This window comes from Mustela lutreola, chromosome 16, assembly GCF_030435805.1.
Source record: "Mustela lutreola isolate mMusLut2 chromosome 16, mMusLut2.pri, whole genome shotgun sequence".
NCBI classification, from domain to species: Eukaryota; Metazoa; Chordata; class Mammalia; order Carnivora; family Mustelidae; genus Mustela; species Mustela lutreola.
In genome coordinates, this window is record NC_081305.1 from 17,636,203 (window position 1) to 17,655,303 (window position 19,101).

At 48.7% G+C, this 19,101-nt stretch overlaps 2 protein-coding genes across 11 annotated transcripts in view; both read right to left on the reverse strand.

Moving 5' to 3' along the window:
• The window catches only part of NFATC3 (nuclear factor of activated T cells 3), a 135,044-nt gene extending 127,173 nt beyond the window's left edge, over nt 1-7,871 (reverse strand). Inside the window, exon 1 of one of the 3 annotated variants that reach the window (XM_059153035.1) lies at nt 6,550-7,871. In XM_059153035.1, coding sequence (XP_059009018.1) covers nt 6,550-6,652 — 103 coding nt within the window. In that variant the 5' untranslated portion in view covers nt 6,653-7,871. The remainder of the gene's footprint in view (nt 1-6,549) is intronic. The other 2 variants (XM_059153036.1, XM_059153037.1) reach the window with 2 other exon arrangements.
• A 4,541-nt stretch (nt 7,872-12,412) lies between these two features.
• DUS2 (dihydrouridine synthase 2) overlaps nt 12,413-19,101 on the reverse strand; it is a 49,650-nt gene continuing 42,961 nt past the window's right edge. For all 8 annotated transcript variants that reach the window (XM_059151669.1, XM_059151663.1, XM_059151667.1 and 5 more), the window contains 6 exons: nt 18,777-18,945; nt 16,554-16,675; nt 15,151-15,300; nt 14,336-14,423; nt 13,207-13,280; nt 12,413-12,965 (listed from right to left, as the gene is read on the reverse strand). In XM_059151669.1, coding sequence (XP_059007652.1) covers nt 12,728-12,965; nt 13,207-13,280; nt 14,336-14,423; nt 15,151-15,300; nt 16,554-16,675; nt 18,777-18,945 — 841 coding nt within the window. In that variant the 3' untranslated portion in view covers nt 12,413-12,727. The remainder of the gene's footprint in view (nt 12,966-13,206; nt 13,281-14,335; nt 14,424-15,150; nt 15,301-16,553; nt 16,676-18,776; nt 18,946-19,101) is intronic.

Consider the following 19,101-nt stretch of genomic DNA (forward strand, 5'->3'; position numbering starts at 1 on the left):
GATCCATACTATATTTGAGTTAAAATTATGGCTGTTAAAATGCTTACTCTTGCTTGTGACTCTCTTAAAGCTTCCATGAACAAACTTACTCCTCTTAAATTCCAGTGTTACTTGAACCTCATATGGCATGCCTGGGCAAATTTGATGACTTGGATTTTGTTTTAGAAGCCAGGCTTACTGCCAAGTCTGCTGTGTCTACTCCCCTGACCCACCAGGACAGCTTTAGACGACACCTCTCGTATTTATGTTACTGCTGTGAGCAGTCAAACTGCAGCTTACTATCAAATGAGGCTCAACCTACTCGGGTTTCCTAACTCTTACGAGTAATGCAACTGACTTCACCTTCTTATGGCTTCCTCAACCCCACCTCTTATTTAAAATAAAACATCACCATACTGAATCACGAACTACTCAATACTAATAAGGAAAGTAAAGGACGCATTAAGTTCACAATCAGTAACACAACTGCATATCTTGTCTTAGTAGGCTTCCATTTTATGTACCAGTACTTCATTACATTCTGCAAAGAAAAACAAATTTCACATTTTCCTACCAAAAATGTCTTTATGATCACACTTTACTGAAAGAAATAAATAAAGAGCAAAACTCAAAAGCAGAGCTTGGGATATGCCCTCATTAAAAATACATACGATTATTGGCAAAGTTTACTGGCTGTCACAGGGAAAGGCAAGTCATACGATAAACTGATCCTACAATTTACCTTAAATTAACACCTTAAATGCCCTTAAACGCCGAAGATACAGGTCTTACAAGACCCACAATTGCTTGGCCATGTACATAACACCCAAGTTTTAATTTTTATAACATGTAATATAAATACTACAGTATTACTTCTACTAAATTTAAAAAATATGCCAAAATGTCCCTTTTGTATTGGCAAACAGGAAAACCTAAGAAAGTGCAGGTATAGCAATGCTCTTACATATGATAGATCCATCACAAAATTCTGTTAATATCCCCAGGAGCACCTACCCCTATCAGGAAGTGTCAAAGAGACAAAATATTAAATTATTCTTCCAAGTGAAATAACTGAAATGTTTGTCAGTGACTTGATCACCAAATACATATTCTCACTGCATTCAAGTCTAAAAAAGTTGACCTATGGTATGAAAGTAAGGCTCAGCAGTAATCCTCTCCTCATATACACTACCTAATGCACTATACAAACACACCATTAAATTTCTACAGGAAACCATAGAAGCAACTTCCCTTTTTTCATACTGATTTAAATATCCAATTATACTTAGTATGGTTAGCAAATCAACCAACTTCACACCATACTGAGTAACAGTTTAATTCCAGAAAGTAGAAAAACATAAAAGCAAGTGACCTTCAGTACTTTTATTTAGAAAAATATGAGAAAGGAGGTTAACACTGAAAAGAATAGAAGATAAAATAAAAATGTCTAAGACAAGTATTCCAATTTCTCTAAGCAAGGTTTAATTAACTGGATCTCCTCCCTGTCCCTACTCACTTTCAGTGTCTAAGTTTAGCACAGGGAAAAGGGTCTAGGAAAAAAGAGGAAATAAAAAATAACCTATCAGTGTGTGTGTGCGTGCACACGCGTGTGTGTTAAGAAATGTTAACTATCAGCACTTAATGAGCACTACTGGACCAAAAACTGTGCTAAGAGTTTAAATATATTATCTCACTTAACATCAGATAAAACAAAAACTTTAAGTAAAAATTATCAATAAAAACTGTAAAGTGAGAAAATTATCTTAAATTATAAAAAACACATGAATCAAATTTTCAAGCACTAAACAAAGAACACTACAAATTAAAGACTTTGACAATCATCTAGGAAAAGTTCCTCAGATTTACATAGGAAAAGTTGTGTATTAAAGTGATATCCAATAAAATTACACATATCTTATCCTAAAGCAAATTTCTCAAAAAAATGCATATTGTATCTAAGATATTTCTCCCCTCTTAAAAAGCATCAATAGAAAAGATACTATGCAGTTAGTATATGGCACACACTCCTCCCAGTGACTCTCACTGAGGACTAGAAAGTCAATATTTAAGAACAGACCAACCCTGAGAGTCAAACTTTGAATTTGAAAAGATTATTATAACATCAAACTAAATTAGAGATACACAATCAGTACCTTCAAATATAGCACCAGAAGCTGCCCTTTATAATGGCAAATAATGTTAGTGAAATGCATTAAACACTAACCAATTTAAAATGTTCTATTTACTATTGAAGTTTATCTTCATCTTGAAGCAAGGTATTAAGTAAAAGAAAATTTAAATAGAATAGTTTGATTCATTATTAACTGAAAAAAAATCAAAACTAGCACTGTCCTCATAGCTAAGGACTCCAGGGACTTAAATTTCCTTTAATGGAAAAATCTCAAAACACCTCACTAAGCAATAATCTTAAAAACTCAGTCATGGAGGGCGCCTGGGTGGCTAGGTGGGTTAAAGCTTCTGCCTTTGGCTCAGGCTGTGGTCTCGGGGTCCTGGGATGGAGCCCCGCATCGGGCTCTCTGCTCGGTGGGGAGCCTGCTTCCTCCGCTCTCTCTGCCTGCCTCTCTGATTACTTGTGGTCTCAACTCAGTCATAGGGTCATCTGGGTGGCTCAGTCATTAAGCATCTGCTTTGGGGCGCCTGGGTGGCTCAGAGGGTTAAGCCTCTGCCTTCGGCTCAGGTCATGATCTCAGGATCCTGGGATTGAGTCCCCCATCGGGCTCTCTGCTCAGCGGGGAGCCTGCTTCCTCCTCTCTCTCTCTCTGCCTGCCTCTCTACCTGCTTGTGATCTCTGTCTGTCAAATAAATAAATAAAATCTTTAAAAAAATAAAAAATAAAAAATAAATTTAAAAAAATAAAAAAAAAATTAAGCATCTGCCTTTGGCTCAGGTCATGATCCCAGGATCCTGGGATAGAGCCAGGTTGACAAGTACCTTGCTCAGCAGGAAACCTGCTTCTCCCTCTCCCACTTTTATGTTCCCTCTCTAGCTATCTCTCGGTCAAATAAATAAATAAAATAAAATAAAAAAAACCTGTCATAAATGTATCCAACATTATCAAGTATCAAAACATCTAATTTGTACTTTAACAAGCTTGCTCTTAGAACATTCTCTAAATTCAACTCCTCTACTTATCCTCAGTTCCTATCCATTATCCCTTCCTCCAAATATTTTTCAAAAATCTTCCGTATGGAAATTTACACGTAATACAAACCAAACCCTCAAAGAGATGGAAAACCTTCAGTCCCAAATTACCAAGATCTGCTGTCTGATGGGACTGGCCACTAAAAGCCAAAGAACTGAAAAAAGTCTCAGCAACTTCCTCTACCACAAAAAAAGTTAGCACTGACTGAAAACTTAAGCAGTATTTATTCATTAATTCAACACATACTGGGTGCCCACTTATGTTAAAGGCACTATGCTAGGCACCAATCATACAACTATGAACATGATACAGACACTATCCCCGCCTTCATGAAACCTTCGATGCAGTAAGGAAGTGAATCCATAAACATGTAAACACACTGATATAACCCCATACCGACCTTAATTTTGCCAAACTATTTTATTATATTTTATTTATTTGAGAGAGAGAATGAGAGAGAGAGAGCATGAGAAGAGGGAGGGTCAGAGGGAGAAGCAGACTCCCTGCCAAGCAGGTAGCCTGATGTGGGACTTGATCCCAGGACTCCAGGATCATGACCTGAGCTGAAGGCAGTCACTTAACCAACTGAGCCACCCAGGTGCCCTCTGCCAAGCAATTTTATTCTCATGTCTCATTTTACTGCATTTTACCATCCTAAGAGCATGTCAGTTAATCTACTTGTTCCCTCAAACTACACATACATAGCAGCACCTAGGTGGCTCAGTTGGTTAAGTGACAGCCTTCGGTTCAGGTCATGATCTCTGTATCCTGGGATCAAGCCCCCTATCTGGCTCCCAGGGAGCCTGCTTCTCCTCTCCCTCACCCTCTCACACTGCTTTGGCATTCTCTGTCAAGTAAATAAATAAAATCTTCAAACTACACACTCATCATTATGCTTACTAAAATGAAAACTAATTTTGTGAACAAGTAATTTTGAACATATAACACATCCTTCTCAGGAGAATTTTTAAATTAGCTGCTACGTATTCACAGCAGCACTATTCACAATAACCAAAGGTCCAAATGTCCATCAATGGAGGAATGGATAAACTGGGGTATGTATACAATAGAATATTATTCAGCCATAAAAACGAATGAAGTAATGATATATTCTACAACATGGATGAACCATGAACTACTATGCTAAGTGAAAGAAATCAAACACTTTTGTATGACTCCATTTACATGAAATACCCAGAATTGGTAAATCCACATAAACAAATCCCAGATTAGGGACTGGGAGGCCAGAGAGCGGGAGGGAACAAGGAAGAATGAGGAACAACTACTTAAAATAGGTTTGGGGTTTCCTTCTGCAGTGTTGAAAATGTTTTGGAACTAGATAGAAGAGGTTGCACAACACTGTCAATGCACTAAATACCACTGAATTGCTCACTTTAAAATGAGTATGTCATATGTATTTCACCTTAACTGGGGGGGAGGCTTTAAAAAAATAGCTACCATGATATTTTAAAGTGAAATTTTTATCAAATAAAACTGCTCAAGTTTAAGTTTGGGAATTTCAGGTATAGGTCAAGTTTCAAACCCTAACTCCTCCTAGATCCAATTTAAAACCAAAATGGTTTGGGGGGTTTTATGGCAAAAATCATTTCTTTAAAAGCTGTTTTCATAGCTCTTAAATGTTATCCAATATTTTGGATGTACATACAATTCCTACTTACATGAGGAAACTTCTTTATTGATCATGAATTTGGTATATAACATACCCTAATCAAGTCTGTGCTCAATAAAAGTCTGTAGAGATCATTAACTGTTTATCTTCTTTATAATAAAAATACTCATTAAAATGGTTTTTTACCTTATTAAATCCCAATAATCTAAACACAAAATTCAGTGCTACTCTCTCCACAAATTCCCCTTTTTCCATTGCTACCTATGCGGTAACACATACCACCACTCAGTCTGCACAGGGGCATAATTATTTGGGTTATATGTCCCCCCCCCACTCATTTCTCAAGCTCCTTGAGGGGCCTCGGCCCTCTTTTGTGTCCAACACAACACTACAAAGTACCTAACAGTATCTTCAAGGTAACAGGTGCTCAGTCAGTGGAACTGAAATAAACTCAGGCAACAAATAACTACTGTAATTTACTATGTTGAAAAAGACATATGTATAGGGTCGCCTGGGTGGCTCAGTGGGTTAAAGCCTCTGCCTTCCGCTCGGGTCATGATGCGGGGGTCCTGGGATCAAGCCCCACATTGGGCTCTCTGCTCTGTGGGGGGCCTGCTTCCTCCTCTCTCTCTCTCTCTCTCTGCCTGCCTCTCTGCCTACTTGTGATCTCTGTCTCAAATAAATAAATAAAATCTTTAAAAAAAAAAAAAAAGACAATGTATAAAGACTAAAAGGGCTGATAAGACAAATACTGTCCAAAAAATCCTTAGGCTTTCACGTTCAGATATGTATTTCAATGCAATGCTACAGAAAAGTCTGTGGAACATCAATATCATCATGAAGTAATTCAACTAATACCCAGAAAGGATAAATAGAGATCAGTCTTATCCATCTCTCTTTTGAAGTTCGCCTGCATATGCAATAGGGAAACTGAACTTAATGAACCACAGTATTCCAAACCAGGTCACTTGAGAGCTCTAAGTCCCCAGCCATCCTGTTTCTATTTCCTGATTGGTCTGACCTCCAAGCATTATGGTGCCCAACCTTCCCAATTCACCATCTCTAAAACATCTTCTGAGGTGAGGTTTTGACTGAAACAAAAATTGACTTCCAGAACTTTCTAGAATTATGAAGGCACCCCACTCTTTTTTTAAAATATTCCGAAACATTTTGCTCAAGAAAAGAAATCCAGTTTTCAGAAAAGTCCCGTTATAATTACTCTTCAAATTAAATGTGGGCCATAAACTTGCACAAGTGTTATTAACGCGATGGCATTACTCTCCCAACGAAGCAGATTTAAACAGACATGTGCACGAATTTTTGAGAACTCCTACACCTCAAGAATGTGCTCCTTTCTTACAACAACAAATGTTTAAAACCTGGGATAGATGAAAAGCCAAGCGCGCTTACACTTCACGGGGACAGCTTTTTCTCTGCACCACGCTGGCAAAAGAGCGACAACCAGACGCCACTTGGGCAACGGCCCGGACCCTCGGCCTCCAAACCGCAGGCGTCCACTGGCTACAGGCGTCCCGGAGTCGAGTTCCCCCCTAGTTCGCCTCCAGCCAAGCCCGCGGCCACTTCCACGTCGCTACGACCCACATGCCTCTTCAGCAACTTAAATCCGCTCTTCACTCACCGCACGCACAAACACACAAACATACACACACGGCGTTACTAACCCCAGGACAACCAAGGTACAGGGAAGGGACGAGCTCGTGCGAACCAAGAGAGGAAGGGACGCTCGCTCTCCAGTCCCGCCCGGCACGGCACCCACCTGCAGGCCGCGAGCCCGAGGGCGGCGGCGCCGGCGCCCCGTCCTCGCCAAAGACGAGTTTGAAGTCGAGCTCGTCGTGGGCGCCACAGTTTGCAGTAGTCATCGGCGTGGCCCAGGGTGCTTGCGACTCCTCCTCTGGCGGCGGCGGCGACGGAGGCGGCGAAGGCGGCAGCTCTTCAGCGCCGCTTCATGCCGGGCCGCGCGGGCCAGGAGGTCGCGGTTCCGCGGCAAAGTTTCCGGGCGGGGACCGTGACACCGAGCGTTCCGTTCCAAACTCGAGAGCTGGCCGCGCGCCGAGCCGCACCAGGAGCCACCGCCACAGTCTGTCGCTGGTGCCTACGCCGCCACGGCCACCTTAGCAGATATTCTCCGCCCCCCAACAGCCGCCTCCGCCAGCGCGCTGCCGCGCAGTGTAGCACGCCTAACCCCGCCCCCTACTGCGCGCCCAGACACCTTGCTGCCCATAGGTCACTGGCGCCACAGCTGCCCAAAGGCTCCGCCCCCTCACCGGCCTACCGCGTGATTCCCCCTCCGGGAGAAGGAAGTCACGTGCACAAGGAGCGTAGGATAGCCCCACTACCTCCTGGGAGTTGTAGTTCGGCCGCTATTCTCTCCTTAACTTCTAAACCAGGGCCCTCTAATTGGATTTGAGTGCAATCCAATCCACCCGCCAATCGAAGATCCCTTTCCTTATTGGGCAGAGCTCACGTCGAGTGGGGTTATGGGTTTGGTGATCGGTGGCCGAAATGTTGCTCTGATGGCTAGGTTTCAAGAAGGTGTCAGGGCCCGAGAGGGTTACGTGAACGCCACTCACGCACTCATCCTGCCACCCCAACCCTAATGGTGGAGTCTAGGGATGGCAGGGCTGGGCCGAGCCTTCAGCTAGGTTGAGGCGGAGTCGGAGGAAACCTGCGCAGCTGCCGGAGGAGTCCTGAGTCTCAGCTCCTCAACAATGCAGACCCACCCCTTCGGGGCGGGGCCCACGCCGGGTGGCAGTGCCTTTGTCTGTCCCTACCAGCTGGCAGCTGCTCTCTGGAGGACAGCCGGCGCATTCGAGGCCTCGGCAAAGCCCCACGGGCAAGGTCGGTCCGTGGCTGAAGCCGATTGATCCAAAAAACCGGTGGTGAACTCGCACCACTCACGGGCTCGGTGACCTCCGCATCCCGGTGCACATCCGTGAAAGCGAGAGGACCCACTACCCAAGCTGGGTGGTTGTTAGTGGAGAGGAAGTGACACCGTGTCTGAAGAACTGTTTTTCGCTCTCGGTCCCTCCCCAGCGGGCTTGTCTCCCCGTGAGACCAAGGATGCCTCCTCCTGGGCCTGGGGTGGAGGCCGTGCCAAGGGACGCTGATCCTCGCTTGTTTACTTAGGGCTCCTTCAAGACCGTGTGGACTGGGAGCTAGGAGAAGTGGCAGTGACCTACTTCCCTAGCTCCAGGCCCCCCAGGGCACAGTATCTCTAGAAGCAAGTTGCTGTAGAAACCCAGGGCACTAGGTGTCAGAGGCTTGGGTGCAGGTGCAAGGGCCCAGGCACTCACCCACAATAAGGTGAAGAAGACAAAGTGGAATGCTTTATAGAAAGGTCTCAAAAGGGGTGCCTGGGTGGCTCAGTGGGTTAAGCTGCTGCCTTCAGCTCGGGTCATGATCTCAGGGTCCTGGGATCGAGTCCCGCATCGGGCTCTCTGCTCGGCGGGGAGCCTGCTTCCCTCTCTCTCTCTGCCTGCCTCTCCATCTATTTGTGATTTCTCTCTGTCAAATAAATAAATAAAATCTTAAAAAAAAAAAAAAAAAAGGTCTCAAAATATGGGGCGCCTGGGTGGCTCAGTGGGTTAAAGCTTCTGCCTTCAGCTCGGGTCATGATCTCAGGGTCCTGGGATCCAGCCCCGAAACGGGCTCTCTGCTCTGCTCGGTGGGGAGCCTGCTTCCCCCTCTTTCTGCCTGCCTCTCTGCCTGCTTGTGATCTCTCTGTCAAACAAATAAAATCTTAAAAAAAAAAAAAAAAAGAAAGAAAGAAAGGTCTCAAAATATGGACAAAAGCCCGAGCTACTAGGGAGCCCTAGGGTAGGCCTAACTAGGCCTTAGGTCAGGACAGGTAACATCCAGAGTAGATGAGATGCTCATCTTGGATAGGTTCATCCCTGAGGTTAGAAAATCTTTCCTGCCCCGTGCTCTGTACACATACCTGAGCTGGACCTAGGGAAGCAGAGATAAATTGGTCTCCCTTCAGGGGTTGGGGGAAAGGAGACCAGCAATTCTATTAATTACTGTGCAAAGAAATTAGGGATGTACCAGGATCTCCAGGAAGGTTCATAATCCCCTGAGGTTGCAGGGCCTCCAAAGGACTAAGTAGGAACTGGAAAGATGATTGAGAGGTGAGGAAGATAATCCAGGCAGATAACAGATTTAAAAAACTTAGAAATCAAAAAGCACTGGCACTCAGCAGAAGCCGAAGGTAAGACCAGATGAATGGGCCGAGAGCTACAGTCCACTGCAAAGTATCTAGACTTTATCCTGAGACCAATAGGGAGCCATGAAAGGATTGAAAGCAACTTACATATTCAGAATTCTGGCAAAGGGGGAGGTTAGGGACACAAGAAAATAACAGGGGTCAAAGAGAGGGAGTAATCAGCACTGTGTGGTTTAAATATCCTAATGAGCAATTTCAGGATGTGTTGTGGTCCCCCTGCCTAGACCGTTCCCCAAAATACCTCCCTAGGTTGTCATCTGGATTGAGAAAACAGACCTTTATCTATCCCCTCTGCCCCATAAACCAGGGACTCAACTAGCCAGGCCAGGGGGAATGCAAGAGAGAGATTCTGGAGCTATCAGTCCCACCACTGGTAAGGGACCACACACAGAAGCTAGAGATGGCTTAAAAAATTCACCCATTCTTCAAATGCATACATCTATGCATCTGTGCAATCCATCTGTGTATCCCAACCACTGTGCAGCTGGAGAACACTCAGAAGGCATTACATTTTAGGAAGGTTTCTGGTCTGGAAGAAACTGAGAACTCTAACCTAGATAAGGACTGGAGCCACGGTGGGCACTGACTGCAGGAAAAGTGTTATCATCTTTGTCAGAAAGACTGCAATGGCTAAGAGCCCTGCAGGCTGGAACGCAGACCCACCCCACTCACACACACCAGTACATGAAGTCTCTCTACCCCTTTTCCTCAGCCAGGACCTCCCCTATCAGCTCTTCCTCAGGCCAGCTCAAAAGCTCTTGTAAATGGCAGGAGGCCATCTGACCTGCCTCCAGCCTTCTGAGAGCCCTGTGCAACCAGGTGGCCAGGGGACTACCACAGTAAATAGGACCCCAGACTGATGGACAAGGACTATGTGGGTTTCTGTATACTCCTCTCCCTCCTGTGTGAATGTGAGTCAAGCCTGAGATTTAGGGGAAGCCATTACTTTCATAGGCCTGGTCCTGAGCCCCCAGTGTTGAAGGCTCTCCTGTGGCCTCTGAGCCATGGGATGGTACAGCTTAGGTTAGCCCAGCCCAGCACTTTTTGTTCCACATTAGGGGAAATAGGAGCCTTGGAGGAAAAGTCAGGGTTTAGAAAAGTTCTTTCTTTCCATGCCACATACCCCATTCAACAAGCTTGTCTGATTGTTCTTTTGTGCCTGCTCCCCACACCCACACCAAGGCTGGCCATAGCGGCCACAAGAACTGCCCTTGAGCAGCTCCCAAGCTGGGCAGAGGCAATACCGGCCAACTGCAACTGAAGAACGTTGGATGCTGAGGTCAGCACAGAGTGCTGAGAAGACAGGGTCAGCACTTTGTCCTCAGACACTAGCCTGAGGAGTTTGGACTTGATCCAGAGGGCAGTGGAGAGCCACAGAAGGGTTCTGAGCAGAACTGACAGCTGGAAAGAACTAAGTGTGCAGGGTTAAAAGATTCCCCACTCATCCGTGCATGAAGTCCAGTCTTGCTGTGGCCTTCGGAAGATGTGACACCCCCTCCAGCTTTAGTCATCCCTCCTTCTCATGCCCAAAACCATGTGTCCCCAAAATGTGATGAGCTATGAGTAAGTCTTCAGTCTAGGTGGCTGGAATGGATGAATACGTATTATAGACACCGGCCCATAGAGGGCTTTGGGCATCTAAGTGTCCTGAATTTACGGTGGGAATGATGAGAACAATGAGAAGAGCTTTCAGACCTGACTGAGCCCTCCCAGTTGGTCCCAGACTTGTGTAGGTCACTCTGAGACCAGGGCAGGTCTCACTCAGGTATGCTAATGTGAGACCATTTGAAGGCCAACATATACCTGGGATATACCTGGGATCTTGGCCAGATATCCTTAGTTATGAAATATACATGAGCCCCTTTCCACCTGCTCCCCTGTGAATGACCCTCTCCCCAGTGCTTTTCCTCGGCCCTCTAACTTCCCATATTCCAGCCTCTCTTTTTATTTTTCTACCCTCTTAACAGCTGAGCTTTACCCTGCCTCTCCTTCCCCAAAGCCCAGAAATAAACCTAACCCCACCAGAGAAGGGGCTTCCCCAGGGAAAGTACACTGGTGGTAGAAAAGGCGGTAAAGCCCAACCCCACAGGAGAAGTGGATCTTAAGACTTGGTATTTGGCTACCACAGGGTCCTTCCACAAGCTCTGACTAGCTCAGGATGCCCAGGGTCCACTAGGGCCACCCTGTCTGCCCTGTTCCAGTTGGGATCTAAGGAAAGGAGCATTTTAACTTAGTTTTTTTGTGAGAAAAATCAGACAGAAATTGTGCCTAAAGCTTGATGCTGAGACTGGACCAAGCCTCAGCTGTCTCCTAGGTGGGGTCCCTTCTCTTGGAGTGCTAGTCTAGGAAGCTAAGGCAGCCCCAGCGTGAAGTGACCCCATTAGCCACACAGTGCCCCAATCACAGGCCTATTTATCCTCCAGCCAGCCTCCTGCAAGCAGAGAGCAGCTGATCTCCCTCTCCTCTGAGGGCCCTCAGGCCCAAAGAGAGCTAGAAGTGACTTTCCCAAGGTCAGACGGCAATGGGCTCCGGTAGGCGGCTGGTAGTGCGGTAGCCTTATCTGCATACAGGAGAACAAGTGTGAGGGGAAGGGCGGTTCAGGGACTGAGACCGAGGCCTCACATGCCTGATCTTTCATTCGGGCCACCAGGGCCAGCAACCTGGCACAGGGGCCTGACCCCAGGGACAGGAGAGAAACATAGCCTTGGCCTAGAGGGCCCCTCCCCAAAGAACTTGGGAAAGGGGAGGAGAAGTAGTGTGTTTACAGTGGAGGAAGCGGGGGTGGTACAGGGCAGGGACCTTTGGTCAGAACGCCCCTCCCAGTAAGAGGGGGAGGCCCCATGAGATGTGGTAGCCGTTTGTTTGCTTCTCACTGCCAAGAGGAAATTAAAGATAATCTGCCACTTCCTTCCGGCCCAAGTGGGATAGTGGGGGCTGGTGACAGGCAGTGGCGTGGGTGGGCAATTGTGAGGGCCCTAAACTGCTGGCATCAGCATCGTGTGTCCTCAGTGTCCCCTGTCTGGAGCAGAGACCTCATCAGGTCTGGGCTCCAGCTAGCTGGGGGTCAAACCCAGGGCCCCCCACACTCACCTGAGCTGGTCCCTTCCGGGAGCACCAGATACCCTAATTGTTCCCCAGATTTTATAGCACATCTCATCATGAAAATTCATTGATGGGTAGTACCTCAGGTTTGCCATCAGTAGAATGGGCTTCTTGGGCCTTCCTGGCTCATCCCAAGTCCTGTGTGCATTCAAGATGATACCCCGTCCCCCACTTCCACGCAGACCCAGAAGGATATGCTTTAGGGAACTCCAACTCCGCAGAGAGGATGGAAGTAGAATAATTATGCCAGGCCCTGTGTCTGTGTGTGAAGATGCCCAAGGCTAAAGCAGCCAGCTGCGGGGAAGGATGGGCAGATCTTTATTGCACTGTTCCAATGTCAGGATGAGGAGACACCACCTGAAAAGCTCCTGTTTTCAAAGAAAATACTGAGGTCACTGGGAACTCGGCCTTGCTACTCAGACCCACAAAGGGAGATGTGCACCCTAGGCACCCTTTAGCCTGTGCTCCAGGCTGACAGCCCAGGTCAGGACCTCGTAACTCCTGCCAGGAACAGTCAGAGAATTGTCCGATGGCATCTGGTTCATGGTCTGCACCCACAGACATCTTACGGCCAGGCTCCTGAAGCATGTGACCAAGGTAGGGACAGTGCTCACCAGCCTCCCAGGGGGCTCTCTTCACCACTTCCCAAGGCCACAAAGAGCTTCTTGCACAGCTCCCCAGGCACCGTGTGCTCCTGATTTCTGGAACCCTCAGGGTCTTGGTCAATGGCCTCCCGCTTGCGCTTGTGCCAGGAAGGGCTCTCCTCGCCCAGGCGACCCTCAGGGAGGCCCCGGCTCCGCAGACAGACGATGGCCGCAGCCTGCTCCGCCAATTTCTTAGACTTGTCCCTGGGCAGATGAGGCAATGGGACAATAAGGCACGTAGGTAGGTAGGCTGGGTGCAGGGCAAGAGGCTGGAGAGGCCTGACTCTATAAACCCTTGGCAAAGATTCTAACAAGATTGAGGAAGGGGGTCATTGCCCGGGGATGTCCACTGCCCAGGTACACCATCCTCCCCAAACCCTCTTCTGCCAAGGCTCGGTTCAGGCCCTTCATCCCAAGCCCCATGTCCACTGATAAGGAAACTCACCACAAGGTAGACTGGTACTTTTGCTCAGCAACCGTCACGACAGAGCAAAAAAGGCGATCCAGGGGGCGCTGAACCTGGTGCAAAGAGAGGAAAGGAAATAGGGATGGCTGCATGGGGGCAAGAGGAATGAGCCCTGGGGCTCACCTGCTAGGATCACGTGGAAGACAGAAAAAAGGAAATACCTCCCACCTAAGTTAAATGAAGGCTACCCGTATCACATGGTCCTCCCCAGGAGAAGTGCCTGGTCCATCTGGCGAGGAAGAAAGGCAGATACATAAACAGACAATGACACTCCAGTGTGTCAGGAGGTCAATCACGTACCTAAGCCAAGGGCCATCAGAGCCCTTAGCGCGCGTGACTCTGGATCCTGCTCCTACTGACATCTGGATGGGCCAGGTCACACAAAATGAGGAAAAATTCACCAGATGGCAAAGGGGTGAGAGGGGACAAGGATGGGGCAGAGAAGGTACACTTGGCAGAACAACCAGGTGATATGGTTGGACAAAGAGCTGAGTGGATGAGACAGGAAGCAGAAAGGCATGTGGGGAGCCTTGCGCTCTGTGCTGAGGTGCTAGGACTTGACCCCAAAGACACTGAGGAGAGGAGACTTGAGCAGGAAGGCAGAGGGCAGATTTGTTCTGGAAAAGTCACTCTGGGAGAGGACACAAGTCCTGGAAGGAGATCAGAGGTAAGAAGGCTAGTCCAAAGAGACAGAGCAGCCTAAATAAGGCATGGCCATGGGGACCAAAGGAGGTGAAGCAAGACTGTCTTACCACTCCTTACGCATCCTTCCTAAGTAAGCCACCTGGTCCTTTCCAGAGAAGTCTCCCTGGTCTAAGCAATACCACCGGCAGAGACTGGCCCAAGCAGCCCCCTTACGTAGGTCTCAAGTTCAATTTTATGAAAGTGGTCAGAATTTGACAATAAGCCCACTGTCACAGGGAAGGGACTATCACATCAGCAGTCGGGCTGCCAGCAACCACTGCCATGTCCATGGAGGGCAAAGCCAGGCTTCAGTCAAGCAGTCTGGAATTCAGGGTACGAGCTATGGGTATGCTGGGAGCAATGGCACCGGCTGTGGGAGGCACTGTAGAGCAGGATGCAGGGCAGGCCACAGCCAAGAACTCACCGTGTCATACACAGGCTGCGCCAGCTTCTCCTTCCGGCACCATTCTAGCAGGCACATCTTGGGGGTGATCTGGGGTGAGTATGCTCTCCTAGGGCAAGGAGGGGAAGGAGTCAGGCCTTGCCCACAATCACCACCAGGCTGCTGCCTTAGGATTCCTATACTTATTCCCCTGAGCTCCCATTTCTGTCCTCCCACCAGTGGTGTGGGGTCTGGATTCTACCTAAAGGGAAGATGGGCTTCAGCATGCTTGGGGAACTAGGATACAAAGTGAACTCCCAGCACTCTGAACTCTAGCCTGGAAAACAACTTTCAATAGTCAAAAATGGGTGACTCAGTTGATTAAGTGCCCTAACAGTTGATCTCAGCTCAGGTCTTGATCTCAGGGTTATGAGTTCAGGAACCCCGCTGGGCTCCATGCCCAGTGTGGAGCTTACTTTAAAAAAAGAAGAAGAAGATCCAGTTTGCCCCACAACACAAGCCAGAGGGATTGGGTGGGGGTTGGGAACATAGGTGGCCAAGCAGTGGTCTGGGATCTAGCTCAGTACCCACCCTTATTATGTCCCCTGAGTTGTGGGACAAGGCGATTCAAGGAAAGAAGTTTGGTCACCCTAGGACAACACCCCTGACAGTGCTGCCTGCCCTTTAGGAACCATCTTCCCCAAACTGCCTTCTTTGGGATGCTGAAAAATGAGAACAAGGATCCAAACGAAGAAGACCTGTGGTCCCTGAACGTGACATTAACCATGTATAGCAATCAGCCAGCTGAGGCCATGGGCCCTGGCCAAGCAGAGGCCAACCTGGAGACCTAGACCTACCGGTCAAACTTGACAGCCATCTTAATGACACCAGAGGTGTCTTCAGCTGGCTCTGCCGCAGCCTCTGGGGTTCTGGCCAAGAGTTCAGCCCGCCGGGCATTTAGCTCTCGTGTCATCTCCTCATAGAAGGCACCAAGACCAAAGGCCTCACTGTGGAAAGACAAGCAGAGCACAGCAAACCCCTTAGTGGACCCAGCATCCAGGAAACTACTCCAAGAGCCCAGGGTCTCACCGCTGAGAAATGACCACCCCACCCTCCTGCCCCCTCCCACACGCACGAAAACACCACTGAGACCTAGCCATCAGGAGGTTCCCCTACCTACCCCTGGGATCAGCCTTGACTGGCAAAGAATGAGTGTGAGCCTCTGAGGCTGGACACTGGAGGGCAGGCTGGGCTGGGTGGAAAAGGCTGTAAAGGTCACCTCTAGCAACTGAGCCCAGCCTCTCTTCCAAAGAAGAAAACACAGGCAAGTGTCCCCAGCCAGCAGTGAGCGAACTGACCTACACTGAACAAGTGCCTGGATTATACACAGCCTCATCCTCATGTGGGCCCAAGGGAGGAAGAGACAGAGGCCACGACCACTAAGTGGTTCCCCACTTCCTGCCCGAGCCACAAGCAGTTAGGCCTAGCCTAAACTGAGGTACCACCCAGAACTACAGAGTTCTACTCTTTCTCTCAAACTCACAAGATACCCGAGTCAAGCTGGTTAAGCTATGTGGGGTAGGAACAGAACCAACACCACAAGCCCAGGTTTGGGAAGAGAGTTCTGACAACTCTTTCCCCTTCTAGCAAGCATCTTGAAGGCTAAAGCATATTCATGAGGATGGGTGCCTGGGCACAAGTGTGGTTTAGGAAAGTTTCTAAGGAGGGAGGAGGAAAGAGCGTTCAGGCAGAAGACCCAGCATGAGCACAGATGTGGAGCTTGGGAAAACAGACAAGCAGACAGGGAGCCAGAGGAATAGGTACCAGGCCAGGTTGTGAGGATCTACACCAAATGCAGGGGACCAAGGGGGAGCCTCCCAGACTGCAGTTATGGGTTGAGGGCACAGGCTCAGGCCAGGGGCTCAATTCTACAACCCCCATCTCCTGACCATTGGGTCTAGCGTGTGACAGATCTTTTACTATGAAAGCCCCTTCCTCCAGAATTCCCAAGCCCAGCCCCCATATTCCTCCATCCTCAGCATTCTACTTCCCCAAATTCTGCTGTGAGGTCAGTCCAGGGATGGAAAGTTCCAATGCTTCGTTAAGTTTCCTCTTCTGTGAGGAGAAACTGTACCACAGCCCCACTCCTATACATCCACCTCCAGAAGCTGCATCCTTGGTCCCCGACAGTCAGTTTAGGGCTCATAGTCAAGCCTGGCAATGTCTGCAAGGAATGACGGACAGCCATTGCCCCTCTCACCAAATTTCCTGGGAAGACTGGGCAGCATGGAGCAACCTTCCCTGGGGCGACTCCAACTGTTCTCGTAGCATCTGGCACAAGCAGTACTTGGTGTTGGTGTAGTGGTTCTCATACTGTATGGCCTGAGGGAAGAAGCAGCATGAGCCCACTTGCTGCCCAGGCAGGCTCTGAGGCCTAAGCTGTGCCCTGATGGCAGAGAAAGGGGCTCCAAGGGGACAGCAGAGGTGTGCCTGCAGCTGGGGCACTGTGAGCTCATAAGGAAAACCACCTCCATCCTGGCCATCTACTCCTCCAGCGAGCAGTACAAAGCTCAAGAGTCACAGGTGAGATCCAGGGTTAGGAGCACACTCAACCAGACAGGCCAAAGGATGTCCAGAAGTGTGGGGAGCGCCTCCTGCTTCAGCCACCATAGACTACCACAGAGGACTTGCTGCTCTTCCAGGGCAAGGACAGGGAGCAAGTCAGACTCTGGTGTGGCAGGATAGGGGCAAGATTCTTCTGTTTCTATACACAGTGGATACCTTCCTTGCCCACATCTTAAATAACCTGTCTCCAACATCCCACCTGCATGGGAAAGCACAGTACCCTCTACCAATCATGTTCACATGTGACCTGTCCCCTCATTGAGTTTCACAAGTCTCACAAGCGTGAGGGGCAGCTGTCACCACTACTCCTGACAAATGCGGGCTCAGGGAGGCAAGCTGACTGTACATAGCAGGACACTAGAAGCCTGCCTGGCTGGGGCAGATAGAAAAGCACTGGGTGAGAGATGCCCTGGCCCTCTAGAACACCCTCCCAGCCCTCACCCTCTGTATCCTTTTAATATCCCCACCTAGGCCTATGTCTTCAGCACCTGGGAAGGCGGCATGACACGAAGAGGACAAAGCAGAGATCTGCTGGCAAGCCCCAGCTAGTGGCAAGGCCTTGATTCAGCTTGTCAGGGACAGAAGGCACCTGGCTGGACCAGAAGCAGCCCTGCCTTTGCTTGCAAGCCACTCCTTTCCTCCAGGACAACAGCTCTTGAGGAGCTGCCAAAGGACACAGAGTAGGAATGATAACATCACCTTTCACAGGGAGCAGTGCTGAGCTTATCTTCCCTGCTACAGACGTGCCTGCCAGCTGCAAGAGCCAGACAGGTGGCCTGGGCTAAGGCAACCCACCCCCTTTGTCTCTGGCTGGCCCAGAGTATGGGAGAGCCCAGTAGTCACCAACCTGCCCAACAGGACATGTGAAACCCAGGGAATGAGGGCTTGTAGCATCAAGCAGGAGAGGCTCTAGAACAGAAACTGCCTATCTCTGGACAGAAGCCTCAGGGCCTCCTACCATCGCCAACTTGCACAGTCCTGGGGATACCCATAGGCCATGGTGGCCATAGCAGCCATAGGCATGGCCATGGCCTAAAGAGGGTATGGGCAGTCTGAGGATCTGAGATGCTCTTGACCCTCCCAGAGGGTGTGAGCCCCAGTATTGAAGAAGATGAGGGCTGGACTCTCTGCTCAGGCCCAACACACCGAAGAATTAGAAGTCCACTGACTATCTCTGCCTGCAGACATGTTCAGAGTCTCACAGAATTCTAGGATTGTGCCAAAGGGACAGGGCAGGTGAACTGGTCAAAAAATTCCTTTGGAGGTAAATGCCTCTGCCACTACCATCGAGATCTCAGTAAGAGGAAAAGGTTAAAGTTAGGCTAGTCCCTAAATCAGAGGGTAAAGGGTTCTGGGAATTAGCAAAAAAAAAAAAAAAGTGTTTTAGAAGTGATTCTGACTTATGACCAAAGAGAAGTCTCTATAGAGATAATCTGTCCTCAACAACAGCTACCATGGCTCCTCCAGGCTGTGGCTGCTTAGGCGCCAACCGTTTGGCACGGTTGTCTTCAGTGATACCGACACCACTGTCACTGTGAGTGCATGTATGGCAGGGGGTTATGAGAGAGAAAGGGAAAGACATCACATGTTTGGACCCTGGCAGCATCCAGAATCCAGGCATCCTTACTATGACCCCCACGCCTGGAAGCTTCAGAAGGAGGTGATGGTAGGGGCAGGCCTCCCCAGCACGCTGTCTCTACACTGCAGTCAGGGAGACCTAATGCTACATTACAAGAGCTAAAAAGAAAAGGAGAGGCACAAAAAGGCTGCTGGGGGCTGGGGGCTCACCCAAGGCGCTTTTTGCAGGAATGTGGCAGACAGTGAGAAATGTTTCTTTTGAAAAAGCGCATAGACGTACATATCGGATGTACTTCTGCATGACCTCCTCCAGGGGTCGCAGACCCTCCTTGAGAAAGATGGACGGGTTCCACATGGCAGCTCGGGCCACCATCACCGAAGAGGCTGCTGTAGCTTGTCGGAAGTCCTCTATGTCCAAATACTTTTGGATGTGGTCGTGAGATCCTCCACTGAAAGGCAACAGGAGAGTGAGGCTGGCCCCATCCTTATACTAGCATTTTCAGAAAAAGGCAATTCTCAGAGCTGCTGAGATTAACTATTTGGATTTGGCCAATCCTTCAGCTACCAGCACTTCGGGAGACCAGAGGTCATAACACACACCCCAC